The sequence below is a fragment of the Dermacentor albipictus genome, unplaced genomic scaffold (assembly GCF_038994185.2).
Source record: "Dermacentor albipictus isolate Rhodes 1998 colony unplaced genomic scaffold, USDA_Dalb.pri_finalv2 scaffold_16, whole genome shotgun sequence".
In the NCBI taxonomy this organism is placed as follows: domain Eukaryota; kingdom Metazoa; phylum Arthropoda; class Arachnida; order Ixodida; family Ixodidae; genus Dermacentor; species Dermacentor albipictus.
The window spans coordinates 6,584,029-6,611,799 of NW_027225570.1; the positions used below are offsets into that span (position 1 = coordinate 6,584,029).

The following is a 27,771-nucleotide window of genomic DNA, read 5'->3' on the forward strand; positions in this document are numbered from 1 at the left end:
GAAGCTGCGTGAAGCTTGGCTCGCGAAACATAAAACCGGTAAACAGTCATCGGCTGCAATTCAGGCATGCAGCAAGCACAGACGCGAGGAAGATTTCTGCTACGGCGCCGGGTCTGCGATGTTCGGAAAACGCGCACTGAGACGCTCGCCCGAGTCCGCTGCCCGACTAATGTCATGACGGTTTGGTCTATGAACTTGTCGATGCTATAGGTACTGGCAAGTTCAGTGGAGTGGAAAGGCAACGGTAAGAAGCACATTAAGAAAAGCATGGCATATGGTCGTGTTTGCGTTATGAATTAATGCACTGGATTAAAAAAAAAGGAGCAGAGGGAAATTGCACGCTGAGAGCAGCGGTAAACATGCAGTGCGACGCAACTTGAGAAATTGTATTGAAAGGTCAAAGAATTTAGAAGAAAAAAAAACATTGAATCGTCGCGACGGCACATCACAGTCCCCGTAGGCGTCGCAGTCTCTACAATGAAATTATTTTTGAACAGCTCTGATAGCGCCCACGCAACAATGGTTGCTTGCATACTGTCAAATGCTCATATTCTGCGGCCTAAAGCTCATGGCACGTGGCGAAGACGCGCGCGCGGAGAAAGCGAAAGAGTGCGCGGACAAGCATGCAGACGCGCAGTCGGTCGCTGCGAATCTGCGCGATCGCTGCATTGAGGCTTCGTTCTATTACGCTCCATTTAGTTATACAACCACTATAAGAACATATTTCACATAGCTTGCTCTCAGCGTTTACCTACTTTTCACGCAAGAAGCCGGTTCGGGAGACTCCATCGCGGCGACCGCGCGCAGTGGCGTTCACTGTACGTATTCGGTAAAGAGATAGTGTCTGTAAACGATTGTGTGCTTTCAGTTTGCCCAAGATTATTATTTAGACAGTAAAAAACTTCTCTCGTTTCGAAAGTACTTACAGAAATGTGCGGTAGAGCTCGCGCGTGGTGTTTTCAGTCAGCGCTGACAGAAAGTGAGAGAGCGCTCACAGCAAAACCTATGAGGAGCGCGCCGCGTGATCCCTCACACTACGCCAGCGAGGCGCTTCCGCTAGATGGCGACTCCGTAACTCCTCGCCGCCAATACAAACTCGACCATACTACTATAGTGCCCCACTACGCCATGCCGGCACGCCTAGGGACAAAGGCCTACAACACGCGCTAGGAAACCTCCTCGGTAGTGCCTTGGCAGAGTCATATATTCAGGGAACAGAAGCCCCCGGCCAGATTTTCTCTCTCGCGCCCCCTCTTACTCGCGCCTGCGCACAAACGGCTGGCGATCCCTCATATGAACGTCTTATACCCGGTTACGCCCAAGCACAACGGCGAGGCACTCCGACGCTCAGAGCTGGAACGGGCGTCTAAGAGCTGCGCTCTCAAAGCATGCGAGAAGCACGCGTGCGTGCAAGCGACTGCAGTGCTATAAAATGTGCCGCGCATAAAGGAGCAGCCTGGCTAGCCGGGTATGCAGCCGCTTAAGGCGCAGATATTGCCCGGCGTGGTCACTATGACGCACAATACGTCACACGGGTGACGCCAGAATCAGCGCAAATTTTTTCCTGGTATAATTCGGGTATATTTAACGGGGCCCGCAGCAGCGCGGCGATCAGCAGCTGCCGGAGCGCGTGCGCACCAGTACGCGGCGTGCGAACGCTGTTTCATTCGACCATAGACGTTCGACCAAGCGTGCGCACGCTCCTCGTGTCATTGCCCCCAGAGCCACCATTCCTGCCAAGCTAGCGCGCGATGCACTGCGGTCTAGCGGTTCCGGCGTGAGAGAGGATATGTGCTACTCTCGCGCCTAACGCTGACTGCACCGTGACTTGCACATATCTCTAGCACAGCGTAACTGCGCAGCGCGTGGCGCGCGCCCACATTACGCAGGCGAACAAATTCGATTGTATGCGGAATATTCAACAGTACCAGAGTTTTGTTAAAGAATATTGTTTTTTGCCAAGGATCTTTAGCCAAAATTTACATCAGAAATTTGACATAATGCCAATGTTCGACAGTGGGTACGTGCCATATTATGTAGTGGCAAAGAAGTAGAGGAAGAAGAGGTACCGCGCCTGATTATGTCTGCCGGAGAAGACTTGCATAAGATGCGCCGATATATTTCAGGGGAGGAATGCGACAGCCAACTCGTCAGCCCAAAGGTTGGGTGCACCGGTGTGACGGGCAATTACGAAGGTAAGCCCCCTCCTTGTTATTCGTCTCAGCTGTAGGGTGTGGTCTGTGTGTAGCGGATTTGTCAGATTTGTGTGCGTTAAGATTACGACGTTTGGTCTAGACTCCGCACGACCACTGTGAGCGTAGAAACCGAGGATCTTTGGCTGCTTGCCGCGTATGAAATGAAGCGCTTTGGGCATATGAGTGAACTTACTTCCAGGATCTAAATTGTTATTATAGAAGACTTATCTAGACGCTTACTGTTCGTTCTACTCAGACCAGCGTACGCACCGTGGTGTGCCTCACCTGCCTAGAATCAACGTTACAGTGTTTTAGCGACACGTGTCGCTGTAACTGAAGCCAAAACAAGGCGTATCCGATTGAGATCAGCGTGACGGTGTGTACACAAGGCTTGCGGACGCGCAGAGCCAATGGCTCTGCGCGTCTGTAGAGATGTTTTACCCACCATCCATGCGCGTCAAAAAATGTAGCAATTTCGCATGACACGTGCAGCATTGATTGCGGTAGCAGGTTATTAGATGTTGCATATTAGATATACGCAGTAACGTTAGTAGTTTTATTAGCTGTTTAAACTGCTACAAACATTCACTTGCTAACTAAATCAACAAGCACGCTACCACTCGCGCACAGGCGAACACGAACTCATCTCACTAGACTACCGCGGACATTCGCCCTCAGAATGCTGATGTCATAAAGAACGGCAGCAGCGGCGAGCGAATTCTCCTACCCACGGCTTCTTGCTTGAGCGCAAACTATGCGGGCGGCAGCGCAGCGTACACGAAGCACATCAGCTGTCCCGAGCCGTCGAACCCACTTCAGAAAATAACTGCAAGATCGGACGCGCGCGACCTCCCTCGGCCTCGCCATGCGCACCAAGCCACCAACCATCTCTTGTCACCGTGGCACGGTATTCCCTCGCACCCAAAGCAAACGGCGCTTGCCGCCGGTATCTTATCGCTCTTGGCTTCCACACGGAACACCATGGAAATTCTCCTGGAGTGTCCATATAACTGCTATGGCAGTAAAAGACGCCGTCGAGATTCTGCGTCGGTGTTCTGCGCATACCATACATACTATGTTTCTTTTCATTAATACTGTCAGGTAGCAGTGACGGTAAAGAACACAGCAGCAATACTGTAAACGACGAAACTAAATTTTATTGGGCGAACCAGTGCCTACGAAACAGGCTACACTTAAAGCACATCCATAGCGGCGAACACAGACCGCGATCGTCGAAATCTGATCTGCCTGTCAAACACGTCGGCTTTCAGACACGAGCCATCGAATGTTCCAGAGCAATCGTTTATGCCCGCGTATCTTCCAGAAAGACCTGCACCATTCGCGTCGCTTATACATGCAATCAGATTAGACAAGGTTCGGCGACAACAGACACCGGATAGAAAACTTCCAATACATGCAGGCGCGTCCCGCGCAGACCGATAACATTTGTTAGACGGTGAAATGCGTTCACACAAGAAACATAAGCTAATCCACGTGTCAATGCCCCCTCTCAAAAAGCATCTTCGCGATGCCACAAATATAACAGGAGAGCGAAACACAACAGAACACTTATCAAAGAAACAAATTCCCAAGTAACAAAGTGCAAAGGTAAGCTACGCAATGACCAAAACTTCATTAGCGCTTCTAGAATGGCTTAAGTCGCAGAACGTGGACTATTTCAAGTAGTGAGCGGCGCCGCTGTGATAGCGAAATGTTGTCTGGTACGACATCATAGTCGAGTGCGCCAATGCATCGGATGATCTTGTAGGGTCCGAAATAGAGGCGTAAAAGCTTCTCGCTAAGTACTCGTCGGCGTCCTGGGGTCCATACCGAAACATGGTCGCCGGGCTGGTACTCGACGTAACGTCGTCGAAGGTTGTATTGTCGGCTGTCGGTCCTTTGCTGGTTCTTGATCCGAAGGCGGGTGAGCTGTCGGGCTTCTTCGGCGAGCTCGAAATAAGTGGCGGCGCCAATATTCTCTTCGTCGGTGCATGGTAGCATGGCGTCGAGAGTCGTCGTAGGGTTCCTGTCGTAAACCAGTTTGAAGGGCGTCATTTACGTTTTTTCTTGGCCGCCGTGTTTTAAGCGAAGTTTACGTACGCCAGGAAGCCATCCCACGTCTTGTGTTCGACGTCGACGTCGATTGCTAGCAATCCGGCGAGGGTCTTATTCAAGCGCTACGTAAGACCATTGTCTGCGGATGGTAGGCAGTTGTGCTCCTGTGGCTTCCCTGGCTGTATAGCAGAACGGCTTGGGTGAGTTCCGCTATAAAGGCCGTTCCTCTGTCAGTCATGAGGATTTCTGGGGCGCCATGCCCCAGTACGATGTTCTCGACAAAGAATTTGGCCACTTCGGCTGCGCAACCTCTCGGCGAAGATTTCATTACTGTGAAGCGGGTGAGATAGTCCGTCGCCACGACGATCCACTTATTTCCAGATGTTGACGTCGGTAAGGGTCCCAACAAATCCATCTGCTGAAATGGTCGGCAAGATCGGCTGTAGTAATCCTGCTGGCCTTGCCGGTGGTGCCTTGTGTCGCTGATAATCTCGGCATGTCTTGACGTAACAAGCGACGTCGGCGGTAAGGCGCAGCCAGCAATACCTTTCCTGTATCCTTGAGAGTGTCTAGGAGAACCCGAGATGTCATGCGGTCGGACAGTCATGTAGAGCGTGTAGTACTTCTAGACGCAGCACGGAGGAAACAACAAGAATGTATTTGGCGCGAACTGGTGAGTTCTTGTTTAAGAGGAGGTCGTTCTTAAGCGAGAACGAAGACAATGCTTGCTCTCTTAAATGCCCTAAGCAGAACACGGTGTTCCCTTCCAAATACTCGACGACGCTTTTTAGCTCCGGCTCTGCTCGTTGCTGTTCAGGGAAGTCTTCCGCGCTAATTATTCCATGGAAGGCGTCTTCATCCTCGTCCAGTTACGGCGGCGGGTCACTGGCTGTCTTCTGCGGGTCGGGGCGGACTCCAGATCTGCTGATGACGTGGCCCAGGAACAGTAGCTCATCTTACGCGAAGCCTCTTTTTTCCGGCTTCGGAGTGAGGCCTGATGAATTCATGTCCTCTAGTGCTGTCGAAAGCCACTTAAGGCCATCGTCGGAATTTCCGGCACAGACGACTGCGTCATCCAAGTAAACAAGACATGTCTGCCGCTTGAATCCTGCTAACACCGTGTCCACGACGTGCTGGAACGTCGCAGGCGCCGAGCACAGTCCGTATAGCATGACCTTGAACTCGTAGCGGCCGTCTGGCATGATGAAGGCGGTCTTTTCGCGATCTCTATCGTTGACCTGCATTTGCCAGTAGCCAGACTTGAGATCCATTGACGAGAGGTATTTTTTTTTTATTTACAATGACCTTACAGGCCCCCGTAGGAGCATGACGTAAGGGGGGGGGGGGGTATAAACAGAAACAGTACTATATGAGCTAGTGAACATATTATGTAGCAAGTGGCACTTATACATTTCTACTATAAAGCATTCAAACACAAGAGATACAGCACTTTAAAAAATGTAACTGATGCGCAGTACAAACCACGATGCAGGTGAAAAAATATCAATAAAAAGCAATAAGTTTGTGAACAGATTAAAAGGGTGTTTTTGAAAGATGACTGCTGACTTGGTTGCGGAAGGAATCATGGTTTGTTAAGGAAGCGATAGTGTCGGGCAAATCGTTCCACAGAGAAATGGCCCGTGGAAGCGCAGAGCTGTTGAAGGTTAATGTGTGACCGAAGATGCGCGAGTAACTGAAATTATTATGGAGGCGTTTTGACATGCGCAAAGGCCTTTCGAGAGGTAGCGGAGAGAGCCTATTACCATTAACATACTTGTGGAACAAACAGAGAAGTGCGATGCAACGGCGAGTTTCAAGTGAAATGATGTCATGATTCTGTTTAATTTCAGTTACGCTATGAGAATAGTTATAATCGCAAGAAATAAAACGTGCTGCTCTGTTCTGTACGGCTTCTAGCATATTGATTAGGTATTTTTGATGAGGCGACCACACAGGACTTGCAAATTCTAGTTGAGGCCGGACAAATGTTGCATATGCAAGCTTCCGGATGCTGGGTGGGGCGTTCTTTAAGTTTCTTCGTAAATACCCCAAAGTTCGTGAGGCTTTGGCGCAAATGGCGGTGACGTGGGATGCCCAGGACAGGTTAGGAGCGAGGTGAACTCCGAGATATTTATATGAAGATGCTACCGAGACCTGAGAGTAGTTAAGAAAGTAGGTGAATTGAGAATTGACGTGCTTACGGCTAAAAGTGATAACGTTACATTTAGATTCGTTAAGAGGCATTTGCCAGGTACTACACCAATCAGAAACATTCTTGAGGTCATTTTGAAGTGCGATGTGGTCGTCGATATAATTAATGGTGCGGTAAATTATGCAATCGTCAGCAAAAAGACGGATGGAAGAAGATATGTTAGTAGGCAGGTCGTTGATGTATATTAGAAATAGTAAGGGTCCTAAAACACTGCCTTGTGGAACACCGGAAGTCACATAGCAAGGGGGTGAGTAGCAACTGTTAACAACTGTGAACTGCTGGCGAAGTGACAAAAAATTCCGTAACCAAGAAAGAGTTACCGAATCTAGCTGGAGTGAAGATAATTTCGAGATTAGACGACAATGGGCAACACGGTCAAAGGCTTTTGAGTAATCAAGAAATATGCAATCGGTTTGTTTGTTGTTATTCATGCTAAAATGTAGGTCGGTTGTAAGTTCAAATAGCTGTGAATCGCATGAAAACCCTTTCCTGAAGCCATGTTGGTTAGTAAAAAAGAAATTATTTGACTCAAGGTGGCTGTAGACATGAGAAGCGATGATATGCTCAAGTAATTTACAAGAAATGCAAGTTAAGGAGATAGGACGGTAGTTACCAGGCGAATTTCTATCTCCCGCCTTAAATACAGGCACTACCTTAGCAATTTTCCAGTCAGAATGGAGGCGACCGGATGATAATGATTGTCGGAATATGTGAAGTAATATTTGGCTAGAAACGGAGACAGTGTTTTTTAGTATTTTGGAGCTAATGTTATCAATACCGGCAGATGTAGATAATTTGAGGTTTGTAATTAGACGCGATATACCTTCGACGGTGATGTTAATAGGTTCCATGTAAGGGTAGCCGGGTTCAGGGATAAGGGGTACAGTGGACTGATCCTCCGTCGTAAATACTGATGAAAAAAAATTTTTAAAAGCGACAGGGCACTCGTGGTCAGCTAGGAGGTACGTTGTTGGCTCCGTGCAGGGAAATGCGAGTGGAGCCATTGTCCGGTGAAATTGTTTTCCAAAACCTTTTTGGGTCAGATTTGAGGAGTGAGGGTAGATCACGGTTGTAATATTTATCTTTGGCAGCAGATATAGCAGAGCAATAAGTTTTTAAAAAGTTTTTGTACTCGACCCAAGCTGTCGGGTTTTGCTTGGCTTTCTGGTATAAGCGTTTTTTCCTATTTTTTAGCCTGTGAAGGTACTTGTTGAACCATTGGTTAGTCCTGCTATTAGATATGGTAATCAATGGAACATACTTGTCAATTAGCGAAGAAATTTTATCTTTGAAAAGAGTTCAGTTTTCATCAACGGGACGTGCAGAGAAAGAGGGCATAAATTCTTGGCGGAAGAACATTTCAAGATCGGAATTCATATCTTTATAGTTACCTTTATTATAGTTTCTTATTTTCTTGGATGTAAAGCTGACATCTTCAAGAGGTATGTAAAGAGGTATTTGTAGTAATTTGTGATCACTGAATCCATCGAGGGTGAGTATTTGTCCGACTGTATCAGGAGCAGAAGTAAGCATTAAGTCTAACAAATTTTGACCACGAGTGGGTTCGTTAATGACCTGAAATAAATTAAAATCTAAAGCTAAGTTAATGAAGTCCATAGAATTACGGCAGGGAGAAAACAAGGAAGACCAATCAATAAGGGGATAATTAAAATCTCCAAAAATGTACATGTAATCAGAAGGAAATAGCTCCACAGCTGTGGCTATACTATTGCGAAATTCATCCACGAAGGAATGGCGAAAGTCAGGTGGTCGATAACACACTCCAATAAGTACCTTAGTCGATGATGATGAGCATGCGCACCAAACAATTTCGAGATCAGATTTCGAATCAATTAGAAAGGAAGAAAACTTTTTCTTTATGCCTAGAAGGACGCCTCCTCCCCTTTTAGTTCCACGATCATGGCGGTAAACATTGTAAGAGTTGTTATCAGGAAATATTTCCGTATCATTAATTTCAGGGGTAAGCCAAGTTTCTGTTAGGACAACGATATCAGAGTTACTATCGTCAAGAAAAGAACAAAATTGGTCACGTTTCGGAAGCAAGCTTCTAATGTTTGTAAATGAAACAGATAAAGAAAGAGGTAACCGAGACTGCTTGGTGTAAGTTTGACAGGAGTTGTGAGTAGTGCGTGAAGTCGGCCTACGGTTTAGCTATCTTGGTGATTTCATGACCGTGTCTGACGCAGCGTCATACACATAATATATGCCGCCCACGCGCAGTCTATCAACATTAAGCTTGAAAGGAACATTTAAAGCCTTGCCGTACTCACGCAACTTTTTTCTGGCGATACGCGTCTGGAGCGAAAAGTCCTCCCGAACAGCATAATCAGTGCCCTTAAATTTTTTACCTAATCCTATAACGTTATCTTTGTCTTTAAAGTGCATGAACTTTACAATGATAGGCCTTATTTTATCTGGCTGTTGTCGTCCAAGGCGGTGGGCACGTTCAATCTGGGATGGCACAATGGTAATACCCAGAATTTCCGAACACAAGTCGATAACATTTTTCTCGGAAGTCGACCATGTCTCTGCAGGGTCATCAGGGATGCCAAAAAAAAGTAAATTGGATCGGCGTTGCCGGTTTTCAGCGTCGTCGCAGCGCGATTCTATTTTCTTTAGCTGTAGTGCGACGCTGTCTGGTACGGATGGTGGAGGGACTGCAGAGGCATACCGTTGCAGAGCCGGTCAAATGCATCGTATATCCGTGGATGGGGGTATACATCTTTCTTAATGATCTTGTTCAGTCGGCGATAATCGACGCAGAAATGTAGGGTTCCATCCTTTTTCTTCACCTAGACAACAGGAGCTGGCCACGGGCTTTTCGGTGCCTGTCGTGGCGAAGCATTTTGTCGACTTGTTTGCTTACAGCTTCACGTTCTCGCGTCGAAAATCAGTAAAGGCTCTGGTGGAGTGCACTCTTCGGTTATTAGGCGATGCTTTGCGACTGGTGTTTGTCGAATTCTTGATGAAGACGTAAAGCAGTCTGTATCGTAGGAAAAGACATCTGGGGAGACTTGGATTGATGTGGTAGTCTGATTCGGGAAATATGGTCTCCGGGGTAGATACAGCAGAATCCGAGTGGATTCTGGTTGCTGGTTTCCGTAATTTCCTCGATGTACGCAAATGTCGTGCCTTGTTGATGTGCTTGAACTCCTGGCTGAGGTTGGTTAGCATCACTTCCGCTCCTCCTCCGTGCAGTCGAGCGATCCCTCTTGCGAAGCTAATTTCACTGTTGAGGAGTAGATGCTGGTCGCCCTCGAGTACGCCTTCTACGTCTGCGGGTGTTTCGGTGCCGAGGTAACTGACCATGCTGAAGCTAGACGGGATGCTCACTTGATCTTCGAGCACACTCAAGGCGTGGTGACTACAAGTGTTCTCTGGCGGTATCGCTTGGTCTCTGACAGCGTTATCGACTTGGAGTTCAGGTAGATGACTGCGCCGTGTTGGTTCAGGAAGTCCATGCCGAGAATGACGTCCCGTGAACGCTGTTGGATGATAACGAAGGTGATAGGGTTAGTACTGTCGTGAACGGTAGTTCTTGCCATGCAGATTCCATTCGGCGTGATGAGGTGTCCTCCAGCGGTCCGAATTTGAGGTCTTTGTCATGGGGTCTTAACTTTCTTCGAGTAGAACTTGTTGCTGGGCGAGTTGGTTCAAATCTAATGAATATGTTCTTGCGCCAAAGGGGAAATAAAAACTCAGGAGGGAGAGTAAGAAATCACAGGTCTAGCGCTCATTGAAGCAGACATGGTAAAGAAGAGGTCCACTGTACTAGAAATGTACCTGAGTAGAACTTGTTGCCAGGGCGAGTTGGTTGAAAGCGAATGAATACAGTTGAGCTAAAAGGAAAATAAAGACTTAGGAAGGAGAGTAAGAAACAACAGCTCGAGCGTTCGACCTGTCGTTTGTTAGTCTCCCTCTTAAGTCGTTATTTCCCTTTTGGCGCAAGAATGTATTGACTTTTTCAACTGGGCGGCGATGGGTACATTCGTTAGGGAGTAATCGGCTCTTGTGTCCACTAACATAGTGACTGCGTGGCCATCGAGAAGCACGTCCAGGTCGGTTGTTCTTTGTCTTGTCTTGCAGTTATGTCTCGGCGTAGGATCACGGGTGCGTCGTACTGACGTGTGGCTGGTACGTCGCGTTTTCAGCTCTTTGATCGGGGCATATAACCTTTTCTTCCAGGCTTCCTCGCAATAGCTGCATATCTTTGTGATGTCAAGATATTCTGTTCGGCGTCTTCGTCAGCGGTGGTGGAACTTCCGGCATTTCGACGAACAGCAATCGCAACTCCATCGGTTGCTGCTTTTAGTTATCCGGATATGGTCTGACGGACCGGTCCGGGGCTCAGGGAACGTATGAACGGCGCTCAGGCGACAGGTCGCTGTCTGGTGATGGCGAATGGGACGGTTATCGAGGGTTTCACAGAGTGGCAGCTAGGTAGTCAGCGATGTCGCGAGGGCATTGACTTATGGGCAGCGGGGGTACACATGGTCGGCTTCCCCGCAATGGTAGCAGAGCGGACGTCGGTCGGCGGCTCGCCAAATGTCCGTCGTCCTCGCGTAGCTGTACTCGGCGACAGGTGGGCACGCTGGCGGCGGCAGCGGTGGACGACGGAATTGCGGCGTTACAAGCCCTGGAGCGGTCGTGGAGGGAGACCTTGAGTGCAGGCGACGGCGGCGTGGCTGATCACTTCCGGCTGGGGCTGCGGTAATGGTGGTTGCACCTCGGGTACTCCAAGCGATCGCTGAACCTCTTCTTTGACGATGTCGGTGACTGATGCCCCTTGAAACGCCGACCTTGGAAATAGCTTCCGCAGTTCCTCGCGAACGACCGCTCTGATGGTCTCTGGCAGGTCCTCGCTGCCTAGTGCTAGAATGTTGGGGTAGTTTGCGGTGAGCGGTCGGCGGCTATATTGCTTTATCCGCATATCGAGCGTCTTCCTAATAGTTGTAATCAGAAATAAATTTGGCAACAATCTAGGTGGGTTGCGTATCAATCCGGCGAAAAGCTCTTGCTTCAAACCGCGCATCAGGCAGCGAACTTCTCTTTCGACATGTCGGGGCCGGCGTGCCGGAAGAGGCATCTGCTCCGTAAAGATCGCGATGTTCTCGTTCGGTGGCTGCATGCGGGCTTCCACTAAAGCTTGGGCTCGCTGTTTGCGTAGGACGATCGCGAACATCTGCAGGAATAAGTTGCGGAACAGACCCCCTGTAGTAAGAGTTGATTCTGGGTTCTGTAACCACGTCCTGGCGGCGTCTTCTGAGGGAAAATACACATGCCGCAGCTTGTCTTCGGAGTTCCAGTTGTTGAATGCAGCGGCTCTTTTGTGTGTTTCCAGTCAGATATTCGGGTCTTCAAATGATGATCCTAGATGGGTCGGTGGCTCCCTGGGCTGCTGCAGCACGATGGGAGACGCTGGGGCTGCCATTGTGGTTGACTTGGTGACGATCTTCCTTGTCGTCTCAGGCAAAGGTGCGTGCTCCGGGGGCAGTCCTCAGTCTTCGGTTACCTTGCTGGTTCTTGGCTATGTTGGTGTCGTCTTCCGCATTCGGGCTTAGGTCATGGCTTTGTGGGGGCGTCCGGTACATGAACGCAAAGCACGTTGTCACTTAGTAGTGAAGGTAAAGAGCACAATAGCACTACTGTTAATGAGGACTCTAGCTTTAGTTGGGCGTACATGTGCCCACACATATAGGCTACACTTAAACCATAACGATAGCGGCGAACACAGTCAGGGATCGTCGAAATGTTATGTGCCGGTCATGCACGTCACCTTTTGAACACGAGCCATCGAATATATCAGAGTAATCGCAGGTGTCCTGCGTGTTTTCCAGATAGTTCTACATCCTTCGCGTCGTGCATGCAATCAGAATAAACAAGATCTGGTGACCACTGAAAGCGGATAGAACCATCGATAGCGTTCGAGAAACTTCCGATACGTGCAGACGCGTGCCGCACGGAGCCTTAACATTTGTTACCCAGTGAAAAGCGCTCACTCGTAAAACCTAAAGTCCACGTGTCAATGTCCAGTTCAAGTCTAGCGTTGTTTACTGTGTGCTTCTCGTAGGGGTTCAACATCTTTCTTGCGGAAGATAATAATGTTTCAAATCTTGAAGTCTTGAAGCAAAGTAAACCTTGTTTGAAAAATTATTACCTCAAGGTTCCTCCTAAAAAATCATGAACCATTCCACTCTGCGAAGGCGGATCAGCAGCGAAGCTGTTGAGCGCACGACACAGAGGTGACGCATAATTTGGAACAAAGGTGCGAACACATTTATTTTCCGGATGGTGGGCATCATGATGATAGGTACGCACACACATTCCCGTATTACCTGTAATTATTATGTAAATTCCATCATATTTGCATATTGCCCAGACTCCCGAGGAGCAACACGCCTACGAAGTGCGACGGCAGGAACAGAGACGAGAATCCGCCCCGAGTAGCCGGAGGAAACTAGACACGCGTGACGTATCGACGGCACCGCCACCACCGGAAGGGAACTAGATACGCAAGCGCTTGGCACGCCGATAAAAGAGGTGGCGGTGCGAACGTAGACATGGCCGACGCGGGTAGGCCCTTTAGGCTAACAACTAACTAACTTTATTGCTTGCGGACCGGGAGAGGAACGGGGAAAAAGGGGAACATTTTGTTACTTCACCGTCTATATTAGTAAACAAACTGTAACCCAATAATTTGTAAATGCTGTTGTATGCAAGCTCGTGTGCAATGTGTGAAAATATGTAACGCTATGTGTGTTCGTTCACTGCCAATGAACTACCACTAAATAATTTATAATACGCGCGTATTTTGCATGTACAGGAGGGGCCCCTGTCAGGCGCTGTGCGCATTTTGCCCCTGCACCTTTCTTGAAATTGTACTCAAGATGAAATAAACATTCATTCATTCATCAATTACCTATGTTCAATGTCTGGCACGGTGGCCACGCGAAAGTGGCGACGCGTCGGCATTGGCATTGGTCACCGCGAAGGGCGAGCTGCTTTTTCCGCACAAGGCGCCAAGCCAGTGCAGTGCCCAGCGGCGTTGAGGAAAACAAAGGCAGTGAGCAGAGGTAATTCCTCCGAGTAATGCCTGGGGCCGCTGGTGTCGCGGCGCACTGACGCAAGATCATGCGGCTATTCTAGTGAGAGCAGTATTCCGGGCAAGTTGGTAATCCATTACTTAAATGATATTGCGCGACGAAAAACGACACGGGCGTGACAGAAGACGACACACCAAGCGCAAACATTCAACTAAATTTATTGGGCAACTGCGTCGATTTTATACATGGGAGGCAGGGTAGACCGCGCATGCGCTTACAAGAAAATGAAGGGCGAATTCATGTAACATAGTTACGAGTCATGTGATGCCACCTCCATTTAACGGAACGCATTTTAAGAGAAGCGTCATCCAGCACGCAGAAGTCAGTTGCCGATGCCCTTCCTGGCGTACGCCCTAAAGTAAGTGTCATACATTACATGCACGGGATATCCCATAACTTGAAAAAGATGGCCCAAGGAGCGAATGTAAGAGTTGTTTTTTCTGCTCCCAACAAGCTCAGCAGGCTTTGCAGGCTGACGGATCCAAATGCCGTCCCTTCCGGTAAGTGCAGAAAGCATCACCGCAAAACGTTTGTCGAGTGTGTCCACCGGGTGCTGTACGACCTCCCGCTTTCATGTGGGAAGAAATATATCGGACAAACTGGGTGTTGCCTCAATGATCGGCTCCGCGAACATAGCAACAATGTAAAAAACGGCTCTGGTGGGTTCTTGGAGTTCCACTGTCGCGATCATGGATGCAAACCTCTTGAGGATCAATGCACGATTGTTTCCCGTGGCAGCACGCAGCTCATCCGTGAAATATCTGAAGCGCAGATGATCGCGAAATCGGATGATAAGTGTGTTAGCTTCCCGTCCCTGGCTCTCACAGAAAAAGAATAAAGTTTCTTGGAGGCGGCATCACATGACTCGTAACTATGTTACATGAATTCGCACTTCATTTTCTCGTAAGCGCATGCTCGGTCTACCCTGCCTCCCATCTATAAAATCGATGCAGTGTCACAATAAACTTAGTTGAAAGTTTGCGCGTGGTGTGTCGTCTTTTCTCATGTCCGTGTCGTTTTTTGTCGCGCAATATCCTTTAAGGTTTTTTAGTGTTTCGTACGTTTTGTTCAAAGCACGGAAAAAATAATAGCGCCAGACATACGACCCTCAAAACAACTGAATGGGGTCTTCCAAAACACAAATTGTTACTTTTCTCTAAAGATTCGTGCCCTCAGTTCAGTAATTACGAAGATTGTTAAGTAATCTAATCTAACTAGTGATAGCTGAATTATGAAAGAAGTCGCAGTTTCGCCCGAAGGGCGAAGGACTGATTGGTATAGCAAGTTAGTAGATAGCCATGCTAACTAAAGAAAGTAGTTTTATCGGCCATATAAACTTGTAAACGTTTGCTTACTAAGTAAATTAACAATGTTGTAACCTGTAAGTGCGACTGAACGAGGATGTACAAGAAAACAGGCACACAGAGACAGCGCTGTCTTTGTGTGCCTATTTATTTGTACTTTCTCGTTCTGTCGCGCTCACAAATTCTATGATGAGTTCAATTCAACTAGCCCGCCAAGGTGTTTTAACTAAATTGAAAAGCACCGGCTCACGCTCGCACAGGTAAACATGAACACGTCTTCCTCGAAGACCGCGGAAGCTCGCTGTCAAAATGTCGGAGTGAGGAATCCCGGCAGCAGCAGCGATCGAATTGACCTTCGGGCATCTCGCTTCAGCTCGAACGAAACGTCGAATTTACAGCGCCTGCGAAGCAACTGGCACTATGCGCGGACTGTGCAAACATCGGAGATGGCGTTTAAGATGAGGCCTCCGCGGGCGCGCTTTGTGCACGCTGCAGATGGCTTTCAAAATACGGCGCCCGCATGGTCGAGCCGTAAGCAGCACCGCTGGAGAAGACCGCCCCGCTCGACCTGCCTCGCCTCACCAACAGCTTCATATCCGTTCATTATGCGAAAAATAAGTGAGGCGTGCAGACAGGACACAAGAGTAGAGAAGAGGACAACACGAACGCCGACTATCAACTGAAGGGAGCACTGAGGCGAAAAAAGAAAGAAGACCCCAAAACTCATCTGCGCATGCTCAGGTATGGTAACACCACGTGTCATTCGTGTACATGTGCCGGACTACGTGAGAGATAACTGTTAAGGCACTTAACCTCTTCCTTATGTAAAGTATTCGAAGGCTGACTCACGCATGCACTTCCACCGTTATAGATATGCCATGCCTCTTCCATAAGGCGCGTATCTTCATTCTTATGCCTGTGCATTATCGCGCATTCATCTAATACCCGTGTCACACGGGCGTTTGGAAGGCCTTCCAACCGATAGTCAGTTGACTCAAAGGTCAAGTTCGAGCTGCTACACGGGCGGTTTCGACGGCCGCCGAGTCAATAGTCTATCGAGTCAACGGAGCACCTTACAACTCTATCGAAATCTCGATGGCCTTTGAGCAACGGAAACGGAAACGGCGCGAACATGCCCTCTCGTTCACAGTGTGCTCCAACTCACGGTTAGAAAGAACAAATCAAACCAAAATGCTCTAAAAATACTATATATGAGTGTTATCAATTATTCAATGAAGTATTTTTGCCATTTGATATGCGCGAACTACACACACTCTCGACAACAGCGACGTGTAGCGACGCAAACGTTGCCGCAGTTTCGCTACTCAACAACTTAAAAACTAAACATACATGTAAGGCAATGTATAAACAATTGTTTTCATCTATAAACAAACATAAAAGAAATTATAGTGCTTTTAAGTAGTTTTAATGTTGTTTAACTTTTTGTGACATGAAAACGAAAATAAAGATACGCAACGCCACACAATTTGGCGAGAAACGCCGGAACCACTCAACGGCCTTTCAAAAGTGCCGTGTAGCAGCGCGACAACTCCTTTGAGTCGATAGAGTTCTGGCGTTTCGAAGGCCGTCGACTGGAAGGCCTTCCAAATGTGCCCGTGTGACACGGGTATAACTCTGGCGCGCAGTTACAATCTTGGCAATGTAGGGAAAGATTAGAAGGCGATCCACCGGTTAACGAGCTTTTATGTTCCATTAGCCTCTGATTGATACACCGTCCCGTTTGCCCTACGTAGAACTGGCCACAGATAAGGGGAATTTTATAAACCACACCCATACGACAGTCAGTAAAACTGTTGTCCTTATTGTGCTTCACTGGACAAATATCCGTTATTATTGTGCCTTTAAGCTCCTCCTTTTTCCTCTGTGCGGCAGCGCGTATCTTACCTAGGTTATTGGGAGCAGTGAAAGCAACATTACCATCATATCTACTTGCAACTTTTGTAAGCCTTTGCGACACTGAATGAATATACGGAATAGCCACTACTCTTTTTTTGCTATTACTGCTTTCTGTAATCACGTCCGTCCCCCTCGAAACCGACTTATTTAGGCGCTCAGCCACAGTGGCCACCGCTACACTAGGATAACCTGCTTCTAATAGGCGCCGGACCTGCGCATTAAAACTGGCGTTCATTTTGTGCATGCAGGATCTGGTGAGGGAAGACTTAAGGCACGACATGGCAATTCCGTTTTTTACTAATTTAGAATGCTTGGATTGAAAGTTTAGCAACGGCTTCGAAGATCTTGGGGAGTACTGCCAACAAAGGTGATTTTGTTCGAAGACCAAGGAAATGTGAAGAAACTGAATTACGCGTCGCAGAGAAAATTCCTTGGTAAACTTTATTCCTCCTCCATAAAGATTTAATTGCTCACTTACTGAGGTAGCAGCGGAATGGAATTCTTGCCTATTGAAGAAAATCAGGTAATCGTCAACGCAACGAATTATCTTGATAACGCTATCACCTAAGGAATTCTCTGAGCAGCTGTCAGCCTTACTGAGGTAAATATTGCTAAGAATAGAGGCAACCTTTGAGCCAATACAAATGCCTGATTTATGCAGAAAAACGCCATCTTTCCACCCAGTCAGCGTCGACTTCAAGTAAATCGAAAGAATTTCTAGAAAACTCCTGTGGGAACACCGCATATGTCAGTAAGAGCCTACTCTTGTACTTGTTCTTTAACGCACTGATTTGCGGAATTTAGCAACCCGTCATGCGGCAAGGAATAATACAGGTCTCCGATATGCACACTAAAAGCTGTACAATCACCAGGATTTTCTTCTCTCAAATACTGAACTAGTGCCTGAGAATCGCGCAAGCAAAAGGGGTCTGAAGAAATTAGTGAAGCTAAGCAGTTCTGTAGGTACCTAGCGACACAGACCTGCCATGTCCCTTTCTCTGACACTATAGCACGAAAAGAAATTTCTTGCTTATGGGTCTTCGCCGAGAAAAACAGTTCTAAGGTGAGGCATTTTGCTTTCTTGACATTAGAGACAAGCCTATCAAGATTATGTCTTGACGTGAGGTCAACCGCACGTTGCTTAACTGCTGAGAGCTTGAGTTTTACTGGCTGTAAATTCTTTTTTATGGCTGAAATCGCTTTTTTTGAAAACATGTCATCTGGCATAATTACGAAATAACCTTCCTTGTCACATATTTCTGGTCTAAGTTTATGCTCCACAATGTAAATAACTAACGGTCGGACTGGGTCAGACGTCTTAAAATGAGATTTCGATTGTTTAATGCCAGCAATGCAATCTGAAATACAGCGCGAGCGTTCTTCTTCCGGGACGAACCTGGTTATCCAGCGCGGTATGCTTAAAACGTCAATGGGTTTTACGTTAGGCTTAAAACAGTGCTTAGGACGTTAAAGCAAGGGTTTTTCTATGGGTATCACTTACGATGGCGTCTCCAATAACCAGTACGTTATTTGACGGTGAAATATTAGAAAGGTGTTTCCTCTTACTTTGTTGAAGCTCCGGAAGTTTCATCCTCCATAGGAAGTCCGAGTGTTGCACGGCTACCCTATTCCAATGGGCGTTAGGGCGGCTCCAATGGCGACCGTCTCCCAGGGCCGCGCAACGGACCTTTAGACACATCGTGCCATGTCGTGCCTTAGGTCTTCTCTCACCAGATATTGCATGCACAAAATGAGCGCCAGTTTTAATGCGCAGGTCCGGTGCTTATTAGAAGCAGGTTATCCTAGTGTAGCAGTGGCCACTGTGGCTGAGCGCCCAAAGAAGTCGGTTTCGAGGGGGACGGACGTGATTACAGAAAGCAGTAATGGCAAAAAAAAAGCGTAGTGGCTATTCCGTATATTCATTCAATGTCGCAAAGGCTTAAAAAAGTTGCAAGTAGATATGATGTTAATGTTGCTTTCACTGCTCCCAATAACCTAGGTAAGATATGTGCTGCCGTACAGAGGAAAAAGGAGGAGTTAAAAAGTAAAAGTGAACACATATTTTTCCAGTGAAGCACAATAAGGGAAACAGTTTTACTGACTGTCGTATGGTTGGGGTTTATAAAATTTCCCTTATCTGTGGCCAGTTCTACGTAGGGAAAACGGGACGGTGTATCAATCAGAGGCTAATGGAACATAAAAGCTCGTTAACCGGTGGATCGCCTTCTAATCCTTCCTTACATTGCCAAGATTGTAACTGCGTGCCAGGGTTAGATGAATGCGCGATCTTGTCAGGCATAAGAATGAAGATACGCGTCTTATGGTAGAGGCATGGCATATATATAATGGTGGAAGTGCATGCGCGTGTCAGCTTTCGATTACTTTACACAAGGAAGAGATTAAGCGCCTTAACAGTTATCTCTCACGTAGACCGGCAAATGTACCCGACGGACAAATGCTGATACCATTCCAGAGCTTGCGCAGATGAGTTTTCTGTCTTCTTTCTTTTTTCGCCTCAGTGCTCCCTTTAGTTGATAGTCGGCGTTCGTGTTGTCCACTTGTCTACTCTTGTGTCCTGTCTGCATGCCTCACCTCTCTTTTGCATAATGAATCCTTACCAACTAGCTCAGATTCCTGTCGTTCTAAGCTTCACCCCGTGCCCCGCGTACGGGAGAAGGCGTGCTTTCGGGCCCACCTTCTCGCTTGCACACACTAGTATAGCCGCGTACGCCGGCTCAACATCTCACGCGCTCACTCGCACATACAGCATAGACGACCGCACGCCAAGTTTCATCCTAGACGCCAGCGCTCGTTTCTCCCCTGGCGGAACGATTTAATCTCCAGCGGTGTAGGTTTCCGCTGCCGCTACCCTTCACGATCGCGCTCGCGTTCAGTTCGCGCAACGCGAAACGTCTCCTGTTGGCGACGGCGCCTCTTCGGATGACCGGAAATTATTATTGCGTTGTTAACTGTCACGACAGCAACGTAAACACGAAAGGGTTGGCGATACCAGTGAAATTCTGCCGATTCACAAGAAAATGGTATGAAAAAAGCAGACGACAGACATGGATTACTGTGGTGCGCCGAGCGAAGTAAACAACTGGCAAACGAAGCGAGCTCGTTCATTGATGACTCCTGAGTGGAGGATGGTTTTTATATGTAACCCACATGAATTTAATAATTACTCGGTACATAATCATTTCATTCATATAAAAACATTAAGTTGTTCCACGAGTGCTTGTCCTGTCTTCTTTCTCGTGTTTCGTTTGTGTGTGCGCTGCCCAAGAATGAAAACCACTTCTGTTGTATGCGCTAGCAGTGGCCGAAGTTCACGTGTGCCGAGAAATTGAATATGTGCATGATGCATTGAACATGACCGTAGTTCATTCCCGCGTCACCACTGCACCGATAGATCGAGGTACTGGACGATACACGCCCGCGTCTTGGTCGCGCCGGCATTGCTGAAGCAGGAAGGATTACTAATACTTTCAACTTCGGACTCTTGAGTACTGGTAAAAAAATGGCCAAGCTGTCTACATTACTCCCTCTATTCCATATTGTAAGGGACGTACTAGTTAAAGTTGTGTGCGCATGTCGTACTTGTGCTATGCAGCGACATATTTTGTTTATTTCCGCACAGTGTCGATGGAAGTCCGTTGTCGCCATCAGAGACAACACGGATTTGTAGCAAACATATTGTGAGAAACTGCAAAAACGACTTTAGCTCGTATGTGCCGTATGTATGTGCCGCATGGTATGTGCTTACGATTTTTCCGGCGGCACATACGATGTCGTTTCCAATTACCTGCAAAGCGTCACTTACACGGTTAAGCAGACGCTGCCCTTTCGCCGCATTGCAGCCATAAAAAATAATCGTCAAGCGTACCGATCTTCTTAAAGCCAAATAGAAGCGTGTACAGTCTGTTTCACACTTAGGGGAAAACTCGGAACGTATTGCATCGCGATGCGGCAAGCAATGGAGTCGTGCGGCGGCAGCAGCTCGAGCAGGCGCAGACGCTCGAGGGGCCGAGTCGTGATCTGCGTCGTCTGCTACGGCGGCGCGCGCTGGCCGCATTGTCGGGAAGCGTGCTACTGTCAGGAGCAGTGCACCGATTTCATAGGTACTACGGGAACTGAGCTGATATTCTTTACTAAACGTTGTGCGTCGCCGAACTCTGAGCCTTGCTTGGCGATAATGGTGTTCCACAAACTTCTTTTGACAGCATGCTTCGCTTGTTCTTTCGAAAGGTCGGGGTACTGAGTGGGTGCACGTATGTTTCTTCACTGTGTGTGCTACCGTAATGAGAAGCGACAAGACGCACCTAGAAGTGCGCGCAACGTGCTGAGTCTTTGTTTGACTCGAAAGGAAAACAAAGCACTCAACAAGGATAACTATGGGGGTCAAACACGATGAAACAAACAGATACTATTAAAGGAATGTTTTAGGTTAAGACAATGAGCTGGAAGTGATTTTTCTCGACAATCATTCACTACACCAGGCAGACCCTGCCCGCAGGTGGGGAATTGGACACGTCACGCTCGGAACTTCAGTTAGTGTCTCGTCATGTCCCCAGCAGCAGCGATGACAGCGCTCATCCTGGAAGGCAGTGAAGTGTATAATGACTTGATCAGGGATGTGTTCATTCGCAGCACGTCTCAGTCACTGACGATGGTGGATCGAAGGCTATCCTCGGGCGACTGCAGATAGAGGGGATGGTGCGGCAGCGATACTTTCAATGAGCCCCAGACATTTTAAATGATGTTGGCGCCGGGGATTGAGGCGGCCACTCCAAGAGAGTGACTGCGCGCTCTTCCAGAAGTTCTTGCACAACACGAGCAGTGTGGATCGGCGACCTATCACGTTAGAATATATAGTCGCCTTCCAAAAACGGGCTGTCAGGAATGTATGGAATCGGTACGTCGTCTATGGCTGCCCTGCAGCGATGAACTTACGTTCAAGGCGTGTCAGTGGGCGTCGCACAACGCTTAGTAAAGAATATCGGCTCATTTCTCGCAGTAACGGTGAGATCGGCGCCCTGCAACTGACATCAGAACGCGTCCCGACAATGCGGCCAGCGCGCGCCGCCGTAGCAGACGACGACGTTCAAGAACCCGCCCCTCAAGCACCTGCGCGAGCTGCTGCTGCCGCCGCCTGACTCAAGCGCTCGCCGCATCGCGATGCAATGCGCTCCGAGTTTTCCCTTAAATGTGAAACAGACTGTACATCGCCCTTCGAATCAAATGTCCACGCGCACACACGCAGGCACACACCGCGCGCGGCACGAAACGTGCCCAAACACGCGCAGTGCAGGAGGCAATCAAGGCGATGCGAACGAGAAGTGGGAGAGGGGTACCACCCGCTAATAGAATTTTGTTTCACATGCGGCGCTCTCAACGCCGGCGCAGCAGCGCCGCTCTCGGTGCCGTTCTTGTCTATAGGGCAGGCGGCGACGATTTCATCGCCCTTGTACGTTATAAAGAACCTCACGACGACGCCGACAGCAGAAGTACAGCTGGAGGGTCCATATAATTGTCATTCCAATAAAAAACATCCTCCTTTTGCGGAATGCCACTGCGGACAGAACGCCATTGGTTTCGTGATCTTATATTATATGTTTGCCTCGTAACCCACTACAAATGGGCCCAACGGAGCTAGTGCAGAGTAGAGTATAACCCCGGGTCGACGCTTGGCCAGCGTCACGACTCGTTAAATCGTCGTTTGCCGGCACTTTATTAAAGTTATTCCTATCCTATCCTATATTTGGTATTTAAGAGCTTGGCTAATGTTAGCTAAGGCACTCTGTATATCTTAGTGTTGAGGCAGCTCGAAGTACCATATCGCCAACAGGAATGTAGGTAGATGGTTAATGTACAATATTTGGTGTAATACGCTGAGAAGTGTTATATCTCTGTGAGACTATGTATGGAAGAGTTAATGATATTTTTATTGTGCTAGAGAAGTGTGTTGTAGTCATTGGCAATAAAGCGTGCAGCTCAATTCTGAAGATGTACGAGAGACGTGGACCTACGGAACTAGCGAACGAGTGTGTTCTGCTAGTAATATGGTGGCGCGAATAAAAATACAGAACCGGAACGTTTAGACTTATTCACACTGATAGAGCTGACGATAAGTGCGGGCGATAGCAATAACTAGCCAAAAGCACGCAGCATCCACACACAGCTGAAAGAGCCCAATCGGTCGCTGCGCATTGTAGCACTGGCGCCAAAGACGCTGAACTCGTAGGTAGCTGAGCCGTTGTATATGTACTCTGCGCAGTTTTCTGGGACATAGCTGTAGTGCTGTGAAGACCAGTGCATCTGATAAGGGCGATAGACTGACTAGAGCTTTGCGTTTACAGGCCATTTATTGCGGAAAATAGACGCAGCTCTCCTGCAATTCTTTAAAGATAAGACGACAGCCAATACCAACGGATGCTGACAACACAAATAATACTCCTTCGCTGTTCACAAACAGGAATTTGCGGCCAGCTGAAAAAGCCCGATAAATTCTGCATGCACTAAGACTGGCCAGTAGCAGGAGTGCATTAAAACAAGCCCGCCTGTTGTTCTCCTGTACGTAACCGCAATTTTGCATGTGACGTTTGCTGCAAATTATAGGAAACATCAGAAGTATCGGTGTTCGGACATTATGCGCCTATCTTCTCCCTTTCTCACGGCGGCCGCATTTCGATGGGGGCGAAATGCGAAAACACCCGTGTACTTAGATTTAGGTGCACGTTAAAGAACCCCAGGTGGTCAAAATTTCCGGAGTCCCCCACTACGGCGTGCCTCATAATCAGAAAGTGGTTTTGGCACGTAAAACCCCATATATTATTATTATTATTATCTTCTCCCTTTCTGGCTTACTATATTGAGCGGGTAATCATCATCATCATCAGCCTGGTTACGCCCACTGCAGGGCAGAGGCCTCTCCCATATTTCACCAACTACCCGGGTCATGTACTAATTGTGGCCATGTTGTCCCTGCAAACGTCTAATCTCAACCGCCCACCTAACATTCTGCCGCCCTCTGCTACGTTGCCCTTCCCTTGGAATCCCAAGGAATCCAGCCCACTCTTATTCTTCTGATTATTTCCGTCTCATGATACGGATCTGCCGCCACTACCTGCCCTAAGTAGGTGTATTCCCTTACGACTTCCAGTGCCTCCCTGCCTATTCTAAATTGCTGTTCGCTTCCGAGACTGTTAAACATTACTTTAGTTTTCTGCAGATTAATTTTTGGACCCACTCTTCTGCTTTGCCTCTCCAGGTCAGTGAGCATGCATTGCAATTGGTCCCCTGAGTTAATAAGCAAGGCAATATCATCAGCGAATCGCAAATTACTAAGGTATTCTCCATTTACTTTTATCCCCAATTCTTCCCAATCCAGGTCTCTGAATACCTCCTGTAAACATGCTGTGAATAGCATTGGAGAGATCGTATCTACCTGCCTGACGCCTTTCTTTATTGGGATTTTGTTGCTTGCTTTATGGAGGACAACGGTGGCTGTGGAGCCGCTATAGATATCTTTCAGTATTTTTACATACGGCTCATCTATACCCTGATTCCGTAATACCTCCATGACTGCTGAGGTTTCGACAGAATCAAACGCTTTCTCGTAATCAATGAGAGCTATATATAAGGGTTGGTTATATTCCGCACATTTCTCTATCACCTGATTTATAGTGTGAATGTGATCTATTGTTGAGTAGCCTTTACGGAATCCTGCCTGGTCCTTTGCTTGACAGAAGTCTAAGGTGTTCCTGATTCTATTTGCGATTACCTTAGTAAATAGTTTGTAGGCAACGGACAGTAAGCTGGTCGGTCTATAATTTTTCAAGTCTTTGGCGTCTCCTTTCTTATGAATCAGGATTATGTTAGCGTTCTTCCAACATCCGGTACGCTCGAGGTCATGAGGCATTGCGTATACAGGGTGGCCAGTTTCTCTAGAACAATATGTCCACCATCCTTCAACAAATCTGCTGTTACATGATCCTCTCCAGCTTCCTTCCCCCTTTGCATATCTCCCAAGGCTTTCTTTACTTCTTCCGGCGTTACCTTTGGGATTTCGAATTCCTCTAGACTACTTTCTATTCCATTATCGTCGTGGGTGCCACTGGTACTGTATAAATCTCTACAGAACTCCTCAGCCACCTGAACTATCTCATCCATATTAGTAATGATATGGCCGGCTTTGTCTCTTAACGCATACATCTGATTCTTGCCAATTGCTAGTTTCTTCTTCACTGCTTTTAGGCTTACTCCGCTCCTGAGGGCATGCTCAATTCTATCCATATTATACTTCCTAATGTCAGGTGTCTTAAGCTTGTTGATTAACTGTGAAAGTTCTGCCAGTTCTATTCTAGCTGTAGGGTTAGAGGCTTTCATACATTGGCGTTTCTTCATCAGATCTTTCGTGTCCTGCGATAGCTTACTGGTATCCTGTCTTACGGAGTTACCACCGACTTCTAGTTCACATTCCTTAATGATGCCCATAAACTGTCGTTCATTGCTTCAACACTAAATCGTCTTCCTGAGTTAAAGCCGAATACCTGTTCTGTAGCTTGATCTGGAATTCCTCTATTTTCCCCCTTACCGCTAACTCAGTGATCGGCTTCTTATGTACCAGTTTCTTCCGTTCCCTCCTCAGGTCTAGGCTAATTCGAGTTCTTACACTCCTATGATCACTGCAGCGCACCTTGCCGAGCACGTCTACATCTTGTATGATGCCAGGGTTCGCACAGAGTAAAACGGGAATGCGTGAGGGCCTAAATTTGTAAACAGCAGAGGGATTTATACCAGCTTGGCTGCGATGACGTTTCAGGTGACCTTGTCGAGGCCGGCACCGTCTCTTCAGTGTCCACTTGTGAAACCTGCGGGGCCTGCTTCTCTTCGCCAGAATTCTTGGTGAGGCATCGTCGCTACGGGCACACGGGAAGGTCACACAGTCAGCAGCAGTGTTCCCACAGCAGGTAGGATATAACGGTTCTTATACGAACAAGCAACCAGAATATTTAGTTTAGATTGTGTAGCATTGCATGTATCACTTATTCTGAGCATATAAAAGAAAGAAAACACACTTTGCGATTTTCCGTGTGCGTCGTCTAAGTACTAGCCATAAGATACCTGGAGTATGCTGTAAGGTAACCGACCTGTGTTTCTGTTGTAACGTCAGCGCGCATGCAGCGCGCGGCAACTATCACGGAGTATCTAGTGGCCATCACTTTCCCTTCCCCCGTCTTCAACTTCTCCTTACCCCGTCTCTTCCTTTGGCGTCTCTAAAGGAAGCGACGCAGAATGTCATGCTTCAGATGTCAAGGTCAGGGAGGTTAGGGGCACAGCGCAGAAACATGCCGTTTCCACTCAGATGTATGCTACAAGTGCCGTCAACGTGGGAACCTGGCGAGGGTGTGCTTCCGTCGCAAGGATAAATTGCCTACCGCGCCAAGAGCGTCACATCGGAACGTCAGTATGCTGGGTCCGAGGGATGACGACGCCGAGGCTGAGGGCCTACTCATGCTGGGGCTGCTGATGACTACGTCGGGTCCCTCGGGACAGTCAAGCCGCTGGTGCGCACGTTGGAGTGGGAAAGAGTTCCGATCATCATGCAGCTAGACAGGGGTCGTCCGTTTCAATCATCACGTGGACAACGTACATAAAACATCGGGCGGCCTGGCCTAAGCTCCAAGACTGCCCGTTGAACTTAACTTGTTTCCTCGGGAAACTTCCGGTGCGCGGACCGTTGAAGCTCAGCGTTTCCAGAGGAGGGTGTACCGTGGCAGGCACCTAGACCGTCCTCGGATGCAGAGTGCCCAACCTGTGCGGCCGAGACATCATCAAAGTGGTCAACCTACTGGATGTACCGGTTTTCAGCGTGTTGGCCAATGGTGAGCCCTTCATCATAGATTCAGAAAAAAGGTTGATGTCCAAGACCTGTTAAAAGAATTTCCTTAAGTGTTTGAACCAGATCTGGGCCTTATCAAGGGTCCTCCTGCCCACCTTCGCCTAAAAGAAACCGCCATTCCAAAGTTTTGCAAAGCTCGTCTTGTGCCGTACGCGTTACGTACCCAAGTAGCCGAAGAAATTAATCGCCTATTTGAAGGCGGCATTCTCAAACATGTGCCATATTCCGAATGGGCTGCGCCCATAGTTCCAGTGGTGAAACGCAACGGCAGCATAAGGCGTTGCGGGGATTTCAAGGTCAGAGTTAACCAAGCCTGTCGTACGGCACACTATCCTTTTCCTCGCGTTTATGACATACTTGCTACGTTAAATGGAGAAGCTTTTAGTACGATTCACCTCCGCAACGCGTGCAACCAGCTGCCTCTGAATGAAGAATCCCCAGCTACTTACGAGCGTAAACACTCAGAAGGGGGCTCTTTTGTTTCACTCGACTACCAATCGGGGTTTCGTCACCACCGGCGTTGTTTCAGAGCCGCAGGGAGGCGATACTCCAAGGCTTGTGAGGGGTGCAAGCCTATCTCTATAATCCCATTGTTGCACAACAAATGGATGATTGCACTACACTTCGCAAAGTACTGGAGCGGTTGCGAGAGTCGATAGCGCGTTTGCACCCAGACAAGTCCAAATTTCGCCAACCGGAAGTTGACCTCCTGGGTCACAGAGCAAGTGCTCACGGGGTGCAGCCGACGACGAAAAACAATGATACAATCCTCGAAGTCAAGAAGTCGCAAAGCGCACCGGAGCTGTGGTCATTGTTGGGGCTGGTCACTTATTACCACAAGTTCTTTAATAACGCGTCCTCGGTGATGGCACCCCTGTACGAGCTTCTCCGCATAAATGTCAAATGGCGCTGGGGCCGCACACAGCAGGAAGCCTTCGACGAGGTAAAGACGAGGCTCAAGAAAGCCGAGTGGCTAGCTCATTTTGACGGCGACAATCCACTAATGCTAGAGTGTGACGCATTGCCAGTCGGAATCGGCGCGGTGCTGCCACACGATGTG

At 48.0% G+C, this 27,771-nt stretch overlaps 1 protein-coding gene across 1 annotated transcript in view; it reads left to right on the forward strand.

Annotated features, from left to right (window-relative positions):
* Nucleotides 1-1,684: 1,684 nt before the first annotated feature.
* The window catches only part of LOC139051959 (zinc finger protein 771-like), a 49,377-nt gene continuing 23,290 nt past the window's right edge, over nt 1,685-27,771 (forward strand). The window contains exons 1-2 of the mRNA XM_070529017.1: nt 1,685-2,195; nt 25,632-25,779. Of these exons, the coding sequence (XP_070385118.1) occupies nt 2,081-2,195; nt 25,632-25,779 (263 nt within the window). The 5' untranslated portion in view covers nt 1,685-2,080. The remainder of the gene's footprint in view (nt 2,196-25,631; nt 25,780-27,771) is intronic.